This window comes from Stenella coeruleoalba (genome assembly GCF_951394435.1).
Source record: "Stenella coeruleoalba genome assembly, chromosome: 5".
Lineage (NCBI taxonomy): Eukaryota > Metazoa > Chordata > Mammalia > Artiodactyla > Delphinidae > Stenella > Stenella coeruleoalba.
The window spans coordinates 141,377,698-141,392,547 of NC_137150.1; the positions used below are offsets into that span (position 1 = coordinate 141,377,698).

Genomic DNA, 14,850 nt, shown 5'->3' on the forward strand with positions numbered 1-14,850 from the left:
GTGATTGGACTTAGAGACATCTCAGGGCAAGTTTGAAGGAGGATGTTTGTGACGCTTGCCCCAGCAGTGGCCACTCCCCGCACCGGCCTGCGTCCCGAACCGTGTGTGATGCCAGGATGCCCACCTAGGAGTAGCTAAGACGGTAGAGGCTCTCCCGCAGGGCCCTGTTCTGCTGGCTGAACCCCCCCTCCCGGTTTCTGTTTCCTGCAGCCATGCTGCTCCTCAGCGGGGCCCTGGTCAGCGGGCCGTACGCACTGATCACGACCGCCGTCTCCGCCGACCTGGTGAGTGAGGGCAGCTCAGCGCAGAGCCGGGGCCAGGTGCTGCCCGGGGCGGCCGCTCCGTCCATCATGACTCAGTGGTCTCTGTTAGTAAAACGGTCTGTTTCTATAAGCACTCTTTTGCAGATGACCAGTAAGGATGCCAAGAGTCTTCTGAAGCAAATAAGGGGACATGGCAGTCCCGTCCCATAAACAAGTGGGCTGAGATGGCCTGAGGCCCGAGGTCCGAAGCCAGCAACTGGCTCGCTCCTCCGAGCTGCCCTGGCAGCCCCGGAGGCTGGTGGCCGTGTGCCCCAGAGCCCCGCCCACCCCGGCTGCCCCCTCTGTGCCCAGCCCCCTGCTGGTCTTGAGGACTTTAGGGACAAGCCCAGTGGGGTCCTGGCCCTGGGAGGACACACTCCGGGTAGTAGGCCAACATGGTAAAGAAATGGTTCCGGTACAGGGTGGTGAATGCTACGGCAGGGCCACCCAGGGCCTTGGAATCCACGGGGGCTCCTGACCAGTTCTCCCTGGAGGGGAGGCTTCTTACAGATAACATCTGACTGTCGACCTTAGGGCCCCTGAGAGAGCAGGGCTGTCTCATCCACCTGATAGGAAAGACAGTCAATTTCGTGCAGGGGCCACGTGCGGACATCTGAAGGACACACTGCACTGAAATACAAAATCCGCTGTTAGAAGGTAGTTTCCATAAATAAACGGGAGAGAAGAGGCAGGTGTCCTGCACAGAAGGGTTTATGCAGGTCCTCTGCCCTGGGGGAGGGAGAGCACCTCCCCTTTCCTACGGGGCAGGCTGTGCACAGGGATGTCCTCCCACAGAGGGCAGCGTGGGGAGGGGGAAATAGAGTAACTTCTCAGGGGAGAAACCTGACAGCCACGCCTCCACCAGGGGTCACTGCATTGATGCACGGATGCCGGGTAAGAGGTGACGGGCACGGCCCTTCACGCCCGTGGTCCCCCTCCCAGAACCCACACCCCATCCAATCACAAGAAACGAGGAAAGTCCCAGAAATAAAGTCTGAGAAGCTGTCACAGCCACGAGGAGCCCCAGGAGACACAAGGACTAAATGTTGTTCAGTGTCCTGGGTGGGATCCTGGGACAGAGAGAGATTAAATTGGACACGAGGTGAAAACCCAGGGGTCTGAATCCAGTGTAGATTTTCACGGGTACTGCACGGTAGGGGGTCACCCATCGCGATGAACACGGCCGGAAGGTGTAAGGTGTTAACACAGGGGAAGGTGGCAGCAGGGTTTGCCACAAGCTGCTCTCTCTTTGCAAATTTTCCGTGACTCTAAGACTATTCTAAAATTAAAAGCGTATTTAAAATCGCGAGCATTTCCCCAGAAGTGGTTTACAGACTTGTGGGCAGGGCGGCCGGGCGTCTCAGCCATGTGGTCCTGCGTCCCCTCCCCCAGCCAGCTCCCGAGTGCCCTTGAACTTTCCTGCCAGCTCCAGTGGCCCCCTCTTCACTTCGGCGTCTCTCAAGCCCTTTCTGCATCAGACCCAGAAGCCACCAGCCTCCAGCTCACTCTCCCGTTTAGAAACCACAGCAAGCCCATGTCTCTGCAGTCCCCACGCCTGCTCCCGCGTCCCCTTCTCTCAGGGCCGCGGGCGGTGCGTCTGCCTGGCCCTCGGCCCTCGTAGAGCCACCAGCCTGCCCTCACGTACTGTCCTCAGCATCCCAGGCTCTTTGCTTCCAGGCAGAACCAGAAGTCGTGTCCTGACAGGGGAGCAGAAGAGGAAGGAGGGGGTGCTTTTCTCTTCCTCGTCCCCACGAGGGCTCTGGCCCACCCTCACGTTGACAGACGGCTCCTAAAACTGCCTTTACAAAGCATGTCCAAGCTCCTGTCTGTGTGAGCACAGAGAATTCGGGAAGGGTGTACACCGGCCCAGCAGCGTGTTTGCCCTCATGGAGTTAGAGGCGGAGGAGGGACTTTCACAGATTCCGGAAGACGTGGATCCTGGGGGATTAACTCGTCGTGTGTGTGTGTGTGTGTGTGTGTGTGTGTGCTTTATTTTATGCTGTAGATGTCTGCGTACACACACAAGCACTTGTATTTTACAAGCTTTGGTTTATTTGTACAGTTTTAGGCTTCCAGGCACTATTTTTCCTGCTTTATTTTTTCCTTTTATTGTCCTCAGTTTGTGATTTCTTTTCCCCCCAAGCCTGTACGTGTGCTTTTTGAAAACCAGAGGTCCTGTTGGTTTTTCATTTAGGACTTGTGCCCCCTCCGTTGGTTTCTTGGGTCCTGCCCTGTTACCCGTCCCCGGGCACTTGCCACTAATTAGACACTGCAGTGGCGTCTCAGCCACGGCACAGAAAGCCCCAGGCAGACTCGCGGACGCAGGCGTTAGCACTGGTACAGCTTAGGGACCGGACGAACACCATATTCATCTTTTCATTTTCCACGCTGGCCGATACGGTGCCTCGGTGATAGTGCCGAGGAAAGATTTGCTTACTGAAGAGAATTCTAAGACCTTTTTCAAACTAGAATATATTTGGACAAGTATTTCTGATGAGTTCTTACTATTGAAAGCACTTGAAACTTTGCATCTTTTTCCAAGGTGAGATTGGGATGGAACAGAACTTAAATTTTCTGATGGAAATACCCGTTTTGCTTTGCAAAGGGATTTGGGTGAATTGTCATAGAGGAGGTGTAGGTTTATTTCTGCCTCTGCTGTTGCTGGGACGTGTCTCACATTTGTGTCTCCCTCTCTTCTAGGGGACTCATAAAAGTCTGAAGGGAAACTCCCACGCCCTGGCCACCGTGACCGCCATCATTGACGGCACTGGGTCTGTAGGTACGTGGACGCATTTAGCCCATCACTGTGGCCCTAGGGGAGACACATGGTCACATCCTAGTTAACAGCCGCCCAGGGTTCCAGCTGCCTTGGTGATGTCAGGATCAGCTGGCCTTAAACTGTGAGCAGATCAAAAGCGCGTGCAAACCCAGAGCAAACAGGCGGCTGGCCCTGCCTATCCTCTCTGGTCGGATGGTTCCAGAGGAGACCTGCGCACATGGCTGGCAAAACCAGGTTTCCTCGGTCTGAAAGGAGGTGGACCCAGGTTTCCTTCCAAGCCGGTGGTGGGCAGACTATGGCCCACGGGCCTCTGGGCCACTGAGTGTTTCTCACAGTCGTTTCAAGGGAAATAGGATCTTATTTCAATATAAATGACAGGTGAACTGGTGGGTCTCGTGGCGCACAAGACTCCGAGTGTTACCAGCCCCGTTAAGGATCTTGGAGAGAATGCAGCAGCATATTCCAGAGGGAAAAAGGAGCAACTCACGGCTCTGAGCTGGGCCGATGGGAGCTGGTAAACAGCAAGCCTGTCTGACTGATCCGTGAGTCAGAAGGCTGACAGCAACGTCCATGACCTTGTTGAGCCTCTTGGGAGGAGCACACAGACCGGGACCCCTCCCGCCAAGCCCCCAGAGCTGCCTGCCCCGGGCTGCTGCGTCGGTGAGGGCCCCTTTCTGGCGACACGGGGACTGGAGCTGGGAGGTGGGCTGGAGTGGCCCCGCTGGCTGTTGCGGATGTGTCACCTGCTGCCCCAGGCCCCTGGAGTAGGGGGACACTGAGAGAGAGGGCAGGCCAGGTGGGGCGGGGCCCTGGGGGTCTGGAGCACCCTTGTAGCAGTAAACCAAGCGCTTGCCGGACAAGAGCGGCTCTGCAAGCACAGTTCCACCCAATACTGGCCTCTCCTTGGGCCCTCCTCGGTCCACCCTGTCTGGGGCGTGCGGACCCCTCCCTGCCCAGGCTCAGGGCCTCTCCCCGCTGGCCCGCCCTCCTCTGGAGCACCGTCCACCTGGCTGCTCTGTACTGTCCTCTCCCCCTGCACCTGAATGGAAGCCCCAGGAGGACAGGAGTTTGTTTCGTTCTCGGTTGTACTCTGATTGCCCGGTGGCTCTAAGACGGGAGATCGCAGGTGGGCGGGGCGGTCTCCCATCCAGGCTGTCGGGTTCGAAGATGAGGGGCCGGTAGCAGAGGCCTCAGCCTGCACGGCTCACTGGGACAGGGCCGCACTGTGATACTGGTCTCACCACCCTGATGTTCTCGGTGAGAACATCCCCTCGGGGGCGCCTCCTGGGAGCCGGGGTACAGGTCTGGGGTTAGGGAGGTCGGGCAGGGGGCCGTGCCGGGTGACGGGTGTCCGCGGTCTGCCAGCACGCCCCCCCGGGCTCACATGGCCCCTGAGAAGTTTCCCACAGCCTGGAAGATGCGCTGTCGGGAGACCCCTGGGCTGAGCACGGCTCTGAGGGGCTGTGTGACCCGGCCGCATCCTCTCTACCTCCTGTCCACAGAGGCCTCTGTCTGAGTCAGTCCAGCGCCCACTGTGACACCCTTTTCTGAAAGCAAATTGAGAGCTTGGCCGGCAGCCCTGATTGCATTTTAAAGCAGAAGATGGGGGGTTAAAAAGAAGGAAATTATGAAGTAGCCTAAAGAACACATTTCTCTTGATCTTCTCAAAACAAGAGGGAAGCAGAAGTTCTTGGCCCAGGGTAGAGACTCTGCGTCTCTAATTGGGGGCAGGCTCTGAGCTGCAGGAGGAACCAAAGCCCGGCTCTGGACACCTGTCACCCCTCACAGAAGGAGGGCAGAGGCTAACTCAGACCATCCCTGGCCTCTGCACTCGCTGCTGGTCCTGCATCCTGGGTCTGGCTGAGCCTCGGACTCCACGGGCTCTGGCAACCCCAGTGCACCAGGACAGAGGAGGTGGTCACCATGGAAACGGCAGGCAGGCGCGTCCACCACTGTGTCTCCCCCACTGTTTCTCTGCTTAAGTGCTGCCCAAGTAGATGGAAGCAAAGCCAGGCTCAGGCAGAGATGCACACCGTTCCAGCAGAAGTTCTGTTCACAAGGGCGTTTACCCTGATGTGTTTATTAAATGTTGTAAATGTTGGTTCCAACGGAGACGGAGCTCGACTAATTGTGAACAAGCTGGTGCCTTCTCTCAATTCACCAGAGCCAGACGGTTGCAGGGACACCAGTTCACGTGTTTGGTGCGTTCACAGGGTTGAGAACTGCATCCCGGTGGGCTGCAAGGCTGGCTGTTTCTTTATGTTTATGCAGGGCAATTAAATAGAGCCCTGAATTTCTTCAAGTTAATTTTTATTTTCTCAAAGTAACACACAGTGTTACTTTAGAAACCAGATAGTAGTCTTAGAAACGTATTATAATGCAAAGTGACAGTCCCCTGCCCACGCCCCCTCCGCCGCCTCTTTCTAGAAGCCATCGCTTTCGACCATTCTGTCCCGTCTTCCCCACATGCACAGTCACACCTCCCTTGATCCATCACCTTCTCTGCTGTCCTCCTGGTGAGGAAGCTGGGGCCCCTGCTCCCCACGGCCCCTCCTCTCGTCCTCCCCAGCCATCCTGACTGCTTGACGTCGCTCACTCTTGAGCCCAGAAATAAACTTCACCTATTACACCCTTAATATGCACGTTTTTGGTTTTCCCCAAAGTAACAAACGTCCTGTTTTCCCTTTTGTTTACTGTTCTGTCTCGGCTGTTCCTTCCTCTCCAGCGTGGCCGGCAGCCTGCGAGGGGCCCTGCAGCCACGTGACCCCTGTGCTCTGCCTAGGACACGGCTCTCATCCCAGAGCCGCTTGTACTGCCCTCCTGCAAGCCCCTTTCATGTCTTGGCCACGGTGGACCCCTGTTTCCTAGACCCCGTGTTTACTTCTCCTCTTTGGTGGAAAACGTCTCCTAGTAGCTTCCGAGGAATGGTTTGCAGGAGGCAGATTTGAGGGCCTGGGAGTCTGTGGGGTCTGGATTCGGTTCTCTCCCTTGGGTATAGAATTCTAGCCAAGAGTCCCTTTCCTCCAGAATTCTAGTGTCTTCTAGCTCCCGCTGTCACCACAGAGAAGCCCGTTGTCACCCTCAGCCCAGGCCTCCACCTCTGACCTCTGGTCTTTCCTCTTGGAGGCCCCCAGGCTCACTTTACCTCTGCAGCCTCTTTGCATCCCCCATGCCCCGGGCACCTGGGGCCCACCCAGCCTGGAAACACATGCCCTGCATCCCTGGGAAAGTGTGCTGTGTTTTCTCTTTGACGAGTCTCCTCTCCTGTTCTTGTCTTCCTAGAAAACCCATTAGTTGGATGTTTCACTTTCTGGATTCATCCTTCAATTTTCTTTTTTCCTTTTGCCTGACGACGTCTTTGTTCTCCTCTACTTTCTCCAAGATGTTCTCGGCTTTCCTTCCCAACTTCCGTGCTGAACTTTTAATTTCAGGCATCACCATGTTACATTCATTAGTGTCATCCTGCCCTTTCAGTGCATCCTGTTCTTCTTGGACGCAGTGTTGTGAGATTGAATGCTGTGAAATTGCTGAAGCTGGATGGTTTTCAGACACAAAAGTGGGAGTTTCGCATGATTCAACTTCTTTTTCTGTTAGTTCTCCGAGGGTATGACATTTTCCGGGGAATGTTCTTCCCCACGGTTTCTTTATTTCCTCCAGATTCCCCCTCCTCCCGGCTTGTCTGCTTTCACGTTGAGGCTTTTTCCTCTACACGGGTGAACCTTGGCCATCCCATCATATATTCATATTTAAGACGGAGCCACTAAGAACTCGTCAGAAGCCCTTTCTGCACGGGGCGCATGTCAACTGCTGGTCTTCGGGGTCCGACTGGGGTCTGGAGGAGGAGACCCGCCCCCCCCAGGACCCACAGGGGTGTGACCTCACGGCCAGCATTCTTGCCACTGGGAGGCAAGGTTAAGCTTCTGCTCTCCTGGGGTGTGGGTGTGGGGGGGATGATCACTGAGTAGTGATGCTGAGGAGGAGAAACCCGGGGTCAGAGGGGCCGGAGGGTCGTATCTCACCGTTCATTACAGAAGAGTCTCAGCCAGATCCCGTGTCCTCCTACCGCCCCTCTGCCCCTGCCTCGTGCACTTGGGCAGTCTGGCTCTGAGCTGGGAGTCCCCGGCCCCTTCTCGTGAGCAAGGAGAACCATGCCAGTCACGCCCTTTAAATCCCATCCTCAAAAGCAGTGCCTTCTCTCATCCACCCGTCTCCTTGTGGGTTTCATTTTGTTTAACTCAGTTATGGTTCATCCTGGGGTGTTCGGGAGGGAAGAGAGAAACACGTGTGAACAATGCACGTTGACCTGGAGCCCTTCTGTGACTTTCAAAAAACACAATTGCTTCTCCGATTATAAAGGTAGTAAGCGCCCTTTGTGAACACGTAACACTAGCACGTCTAACGTAGGAAAGACCCTCATCAACCTCTCTCTCAGAGGTTAAAGCTCAGTCAGGAACTTGGTGGGAATTCTCCACGCTTCTGCCTGTTCCGAGCCACTGAGCCATCCTCCACGCGTTTCATAACTTATTCCAGTCTCTCTTAGGAAAATAAACAACTGCTGCAACAAACATTCTTAAACAGATATTTCTGGATATTTTGAGGAATATTTGCTTTCTTTTGTTTTATCATTTTTTAAAAAATTATTTTGACATAATTTGAGACTTACAAAAAGGTTTCAAAAATAGTACAAAGAAATCACATTTGCTTTATCATTCCCTCTCCCTCCCTCCCTCTCTCTTTTCTCTGTCTCTGTACGTACACACCCACACACGGGCACATATGCATACACACGAGTGTATACTTATGAATATACACGTGCATGTTTTTTCCCAAACCACTGAAGAGTAAATCGCAGACATGCTGCCCCTTTTACCAATAGCTATGTATTCAGCGTGTATTCCCCCAAAACCAGGAATTCCTGTTATAGCCACAGTACAATGATCAGAATCAGGAAGTTAACAGTGATACAGTTAACATCTACGAACCTTATTCATATTTAACCAAATATTTTTATAGCACAAGAATGTCTAAGGTTGTGCCTTAGGTTCTGACTGCTTTATAATAATTTTTTAATGGGATTGTTGGGTCAAAAGAATGGATATTGTAAAGTGAGGACACATTTTTAGATTTGCCTCCAAAAACAGCTTGGACCAAACCTGCCTTCACCAGTACAAGTACCAGGCTTTTTTATCCCTGATCAGTCTGACAGGTGAGAGTGAGATTTTAGCGTTTAATGTGGTTTTTCTTTTTTGGGGTCATGCTCCGTGGCTTGCGGGATCTTAGTTCCCCAACCAGGGATCGAACCCACTTCCTGAAGTGGAAGCTTGACGTCTTAACCACTGGACCGCCAGGGAAGTCCCCTTAACGTGCTTTTTTAAGTTAGGAGTAAGGTGTCGAGCACCTTCCTGTGTATTTACTGGGCCTGGGTGTTTTGGGTAGTCACGTTCCAGAGTTTTCTGCACACAGCACCACGCGTGTCCCTTTGCCTCGTTCCAGGAGCAGCGCTGGGCCCACTGCTGGCCGGGCTCCTCTCCCCGTCGGGGTGGAGCAACGTGTTCTACATGCTGGTGTTTGCAGACGCCTGTGCCTTAGTGGTGAGTCATCTTGCTTTCCAGCCAGGCAGCTTTCACGAGTGTCTCTGCGGCTGTCAGCCACACACCGGGGGCACTTTTTCCTGCGGACTCCTGCGGCTCTTGGCAGAGTTTGGGCCGGTGACAGACCCCTAAATGTTCGTGGTCCTAGGCCCTTTCTCTGGTTTAAACAGATGTCCGAAGCAGCAGCGGGTGGTTTCCAGCAGGTTGGGAAAGAGGCCGAGAGGGGGCTGGTGTGGGCCTCGGGCGGGTTCTTGAGCCCCTCTGCTCCGAAGCACCCGCCTGTGCAGTGGGCAGAATAACGGCACCAGGGGCGGGATTTACTGTGGGGGTTAAAGGGGACGGTGCCCTTAGCTGGCCTCCTACCCGGTGCCGTGACTGCTCCCACACCCCTCCTGCCCCCAGCCGGCCGCACTGGGGAAGCAGCTGGTTCCCGCATCCAAACTGTTCTCGAGTTCAGAACAGGAGCCGGGGCCGCCCATGCAGCACTGAGCACTGCGGTCTCTGCGCCCGCGTCTGTCCCCTCCTGCATGCGAAGGTCGGAGGCTTTCCCCGGGATGGAGAAGGCCGGTCCCGACGGCACAGCCCTGCAGCGGCCACCTGCAAGGGTGGCCACCGCGCCTCCCCGACTGGTCACCCCGCGCAGGGGCCCAGACCTGAAGCCACCGTCTCCTCTCGCATCACCCGGAAAACCGAATGTTGATCCCATTACAAATGAGCTGAGGATCTTGGAAATATCAACTCCATCAATTAAATGAAACCTTTATGTTTTCATTCCCGGAAGCCCTAAGACACAGCTCCCCCCATTTCATACAGAATCAAATACCGACTCTCAACTTATGAACCTGTTAGGTGTTAAAAGCAGCTCTTCAATTAAGTCCCCAGATCATTTCCGCCAAGTAGCAGTGACACTTCCATCGTTATGGCTGTTTAAGGCTGAAAACACTTCAATTTCAGAAATACCAGGTAATATATACACTAAACTTCCTTTTAAAGCACAGCTAAACTCGTAAGAGAGGAAAGGCTATCCCCAGGACCCCAGAATGTAAAGATAACTAAAATAAGTACCCAGGCTGATGCTGGAGCAGCCAGGGTGAGTCGTCGGTCTCAGGAATTGAGGGGCTGGGTGGTTATGCCTCCCCTCCCACAGCCCTGGGACTAAGGCGCGGTGCTGGGCTGGCCCAGGGTGCGGAGCTGGAAGTGGAGACCCCTCGTCAAGGCTGGACCGTCGGGGGTCCCTGCGTGTGGTGAAAGCATGCACGTTTGCACACTGGCACAGAAGACAGCCAGGATGTGTGCCGTCTCAGCGCACACGCCAGACCGGGGGCAAGTCTGCCCTGAGAACCTTTAGCCATGGACCTGCTTACAGTAACCTTCCATTTTTAACTTAGCATTATGTAAATATGTAACACCTACAAAAAATTAAGTTGGTTCTAGGGTGGTGATGTACCTGGTTCTTCGGCAGAAGCAAATCCCAAACCATGTGAGAGGAACAGAGTTCACCCCCCGCCGCGTGGGGCCTCTAACACCCAGCTGCAGACGAGCTCACACTCCCAAATCAGGAAACAGTAGGGAACGGCCCGCTGTGATGCAGTGACGGGCACAACACACAGACCCCCAAACGGCAGGTAAAAGGGTTATCGCACAAACCGTCAAAATAAACACTTGTAACATTACTAAGATGATCATACTGAGTGAAGTAAGTCAGAAAGGGAAAGGCAAATACCATATGATGTCACCTGTGTGTGGAATCTAAAATATGACACAAATGAACCATCTGCAAAACAGAAACAAACTCGCAGACATAGAGAACAGACTCTGGTAGCCAAGGGGGAGGGGAAGTGGGGGAGGGAAGGGTTGGGAGTTTGGGGTCAGCAGATGCAAGCGATTATACAGAGGATGGATAAGCAACAAGGACCTACTGTAGCGCACAGGGAACTGTATCCAACCTCCAGGGATAAACCATAATGGAAAAGAATGTGAAAAAAGATTGTCTCTGTGTATAACTGAGTCACTTGTCTGTACAGCAGAGATGGGCGCTACACTAAATCAACCAGACTCCAATTTAAAAAAGATGAAAAAAAAATGACTAAAGATGGCAAAGAAGGAACTGAATTCACGTGCAAAGAACAAGACCTAAAACAGACGGAGCTGGTGACATACAGGTATAAGGAAATCATCCAGAATGAGCCCAGGAAGGGGAAGATGGAAAATACTAGGGAGCAGGTAGAGAGTGGAGGCTCAGAGGAGACGGCCCGGCACCGTCCAGCAGGAGTCCCAGAGGAAGAAACTGGAGAACCTGAGGTCGAAGCAGTCGTTGAAGAGAAAAGAGCTGGGAGTGAGGGGTGTGGGAGAGGACCCCACCGGGTCTGCGGTCACCAGCGGACGGCAGACTGGCTTGGAAACCCCGACTCCAGTTACTTACAGGAAACACACCTGAAATGTCAGAAAGGACGAGAGGGAAAACGCATAACAGGCAAACAATAACTGCGAGCCCGCGGCACCGGCTAGGTCAGATGAGAGACTCCAGCCAAAATCGCTGCAGGAGAGCGAGCGAGGACAGCCAGCAGACGGCTCCATGGTTCCACTGAGGACAGTCTTTTCAGCCCTAAAGACCAGACACGGGCTTCCCTGGTGGCGCAGTGGTTGAGAGTCCGCCTGCCGATGCAGGGGACGCGGGTTCGTGCACCGGTCCGGGAAGATCCCACATGCCGCGGAGCGGCTGGGCCCGTGAGCCATGGCCGCTGAGCCTGCGCGTCCGGAGCCTGTGCTCCACGACGGGAGAGGCCACAGCAGTGAGAGGCCCACGTACCGCAAAAAAAAAAAAAAAAGACCAGACATGCCTCTTCTCTTCTGGGGTCTGTAGGCCAGTTTCACCTCCTTCCACGTCTGAGGCTGGACCTCCACGAACCCGGCAGGTGACTCTGGGGGCCTGCGGACTGTCTGGCTGTCCTGCTCTCCGAGCCCCGGGCCTTCCCCTCTCCCTCTGACCCCCGTCACACGGGCCTGCAGCCACCTGGGCAGGCTCTGGGGCCGAGGCCCTCTCCCTGCTGGGCAGTGCACACAGACGGCCGCTTTTGTCACGTCTGAGAAGTTGGTGGGGTGACCAGCAGGCCCTGAGGCGGCAGGGCCGGGGCTCTCGCAGAAGCTACCCCGTGGAACAGGGCTGCTCCAAGGGTGGGCGGGCAGCCTCCGGTGCTGCTGGCTGCGGACCCTCGCCTGGTCCTCCATTACCCTGGTCTCCCCCAGTGTCACCGTGACCATGGGTCACCTTGTCCTCACTCTCTTTTTCCCATTTGGACACTTTATGACTGGACTGGTTTCATTTTAAACAGACATCCTTCTGGCTGGAATCTGTCCTAAGGGCGTTATTCCCAGGAGCACGGCCTCCGCAGTGACACACGGGACTCGGTGCCCAGCAGCCCTAACCTGGGACCCGGCCCGTGGGCAGCTGTGCGGGGCACTCCCACCGCTCTGCTTGAGGCTTTTAAGTTCTTTACGTTCTGAGGAAGAGGCCCCTCCGTGGGCAGCTGGTCCCCCGCGCCCCACGGGAGAGCCGCAGACACGGTGAACTTGAGCGCCCGCTGGGTTGGGCTCCCGGGGGGCGGGGCTGCTCGGGCACCTTCCCGCTGCCAGCAGGGCACCACCCGCAGGGTCTCCCAGCAGTAACCGTGGCCTTGTCTTTGCTCTGGGTGCAGTTCCTGCTCCGCCTCATACACAAGGAGCTGAGCTGCCCGGGGTCGGCGACGGGAAACCAAGCTCTGTAAGTGCGCCCTGCCCCCTGCGCCCCTCAGCCTCTGAGCGCCAGCCCGGCCTGTCTGCCGCCACACCTGCTTCTCCTAAAAGACCACAGCTCACCCGTGGTCCCTGGCACTGCACGCCTCATTCACGCTCATTTTTCCTTTCCTAATCAATACCTGGTGTGGGTGCGATCCCGGCAACCTCTCCTCAAAATGGAGGGGAACAATGTGCGGGAAATTCGCCTCTTTTCTGCTCTTTGGGCTGCAGCTTTCAGACAAACGTAGCAGCTCCCAGGCTCGCCTGGCTCTGCTCCCGCTTCCTGTGTCCTCTCCCCTTTTCTGTCCCCAAGGCCTCGGGACAGGAAGGGAGAAGCTCCAGGCTCTGCGCTTGGGGCGTGAATTGAGCGCTGCAGGCTGGGAGACCAGCTGCTGTTTCACCCTCCTCTTGCAGGTTTAAGGAGCACTGACCCCTCGAGTCCCGTGGAGGGAGGCTGGGCCAGTCCTTCACAAACTGTCTTTCAAGGAAGAGTTCAAATAAAGGATCCTGTGTTGAAAAGAGTGATTTACCCTTGCCTTTTGCACATTCACCTGGGAAAGGCACACAGGCCACTTTGAGAAATCCTGGCACTGTGTCGGCCGGGCCGTGGAGCAGCTCGTGGGCGGTGCTGGCTGCCGCCCGCCGAGCCCCACGAGCTGGCACCTCGGGGCGCCGGGTGGCCCCTCTGCATCCTGAGTGGCAGCGGCCGGGACTGGTGTGCAGCGCCCAGGGGAGCCTCGGTCTCTCTCAGGTATTTCAGCGCGGGACGTCCAAGTGGGTGGAGCTCAGATGGCAGGAACGTGCCGGGGGACAGTCAGGATGCTGCAGGCAGTCGGGGTGCGGACCGCAGAGACACCTCTGCAAGGACAGAGCTGACACCTGCATCAAAACCAAGACAGAGCTCAGACCCATCATGTCACCCAAAAGATGTCCCCAGCACTTCCCCCTGCTCTGCACCCACCCGGAAACGGTCCAGGGTGGACTGCGGTGAAGCCGTCAAAGCCTGTGGACAGACTGGAGGACAGACGGCCGCCCCGGAACCCCGGGGGTTGCCGTCACCGGAGCCCCAAGGGCCCCGAAGCCACTGGCCCCGGGTGGGGTCGCGGGGAGGACGCGGCGAGGCCGGGCCCCCAGCCCAGCCCTGTGTCTCCCCCCATGACGCCACGCGCAGACCTGGGCCTGTCCTCAGTGACACAGCACTGGAGCGGATTTATTTGCTGAAATGGGTGACGTGTTACAGAAGCTTAGGGAACATACGTGGCATCTTGTCGTTGATTCAGACAAGCTCCGATTGTTCTCTAACCACTTGTTTCCTCGGGTGTTGCCTCTCGGCTGTTGACCTTTGAAATAAAACGTTTAAAAGAAAAACCAACTCAGGCAGAATGTCGGTTATTTCTGCTCACGTCTCCATTACATTCAAAAAAGAAAACTTCCAAATAGAGCTTCGCGCTCTCGCTTTTCTCAGGGTCGGACACAGTCCGTGGTTTTGCAGCTGGAAGCAGAGACCGTTTCCAGCAGAGAGGGGGTCACCTGCTTGTGGACAAGTCCCCAGTCTACACAGAAGGTCGTGCCCAGGCCCCAGCAAACCCAGCGGCTGGATGTTTTGTAAATCATGTGATGCAAGGAATACCCCAAGGTTTGTCCTTGACCATGAAATGTCACACCGGCAGGAGCAGGGCTGCACTTGAAAACTGCACAGTTCAGGGCAGGCTTTCAGACGTCCTTCTCAGAACAGGCATCTTCTAAGGTGACACACGTCTTTGTCAGACAGGGTGCCGAGTGTTAACACCTGTGCACTGAAAGGCAGGCTGTCCCTGGGGCCGTGGTCAGGGTCTGGCCGTAGACCACGGCCGTCTTGTTGTCCCCGCTCTCCAGTGGCGGGCAGGCGAGGTGAGGGCCCTTCTGAGCACACTGGTCCTCACAGGGAGCTTGCTTTTTTTGTTAACCAAAGTTACTTACACACTTAGAAAGCTTCCTCCTACTAAAGGTAAAATTTCCATCGACGCTAAGTGGATTCCATACGGTTTCGCACACACGGTTCACTCAGCCTCATCCTTCTGTCCCTCCGGCATCCTGTGTTTCATCCTCTGCCTCTGGCCCACACGTCCTCATTCTCCCTCCCTGCCCTTGGCTGTAAGCATCCTTCTCGCCCGGCCTCCAGGGATCGTGGTGGCCTGAGTTTGTCTGTGCCCTGTAGGCTGCGGCCCCCTTGCTACCATACAGCCTCTGTCCTTTTTTCGTTACTAAATTGCATCAACAAGGGCAGGAAAAGACTCAGAGCTCCCGCCTGAGAGCACAGTTCTGTCTGGGGCCTGAGCTGCTCAGATGCCCAGGTGAGGTCTTGAGTTGACCCAATTCAATTTTGCACCTTCCCCGAAGAATAGCTACCCTCTGTTGTGGTTCA

General features: G+C 55.5%; 1 protein-coding gene across 3 annotated transcripts in view; it reads left to right on the forward strand.

The window, feature by feature from the left end:
* Positions 1–13,849, forward strand: part of SLC37A1 (solute carrier family 37 member 1) — a 67,732-nt gene extending 53,883 nt beyond the window's left edge. For 2 of the 3 annotated variants that reach the window (XM_079923449.1, XM_079923448.1), the window contains 3 exons: positions 211–284; positions 3,003–3,081; positions 8,575–8,879. In XM_079923449.1, coding sequence (XP_079779575.1) covers positions 211–284; positions 3,003–3,081; positions 8,575–8,804 — 383 coding nt within the window. In that variant the 3' untranslated portion in view covers positions 8,805–8,879. Of the gene's footprint in view, positions 1–210; positions 285–3,002; positions 3,082–8,574; positions 8,880–12,367; positions 12,433–12,860 lie in introns of those variants that run through there. The other variant, XM_079923450.1, reaches the window with a different exon arrangement.
* The last annotated feature ends 1,001 nt before the right edge of the window (positions 13,850–14,850 follow it).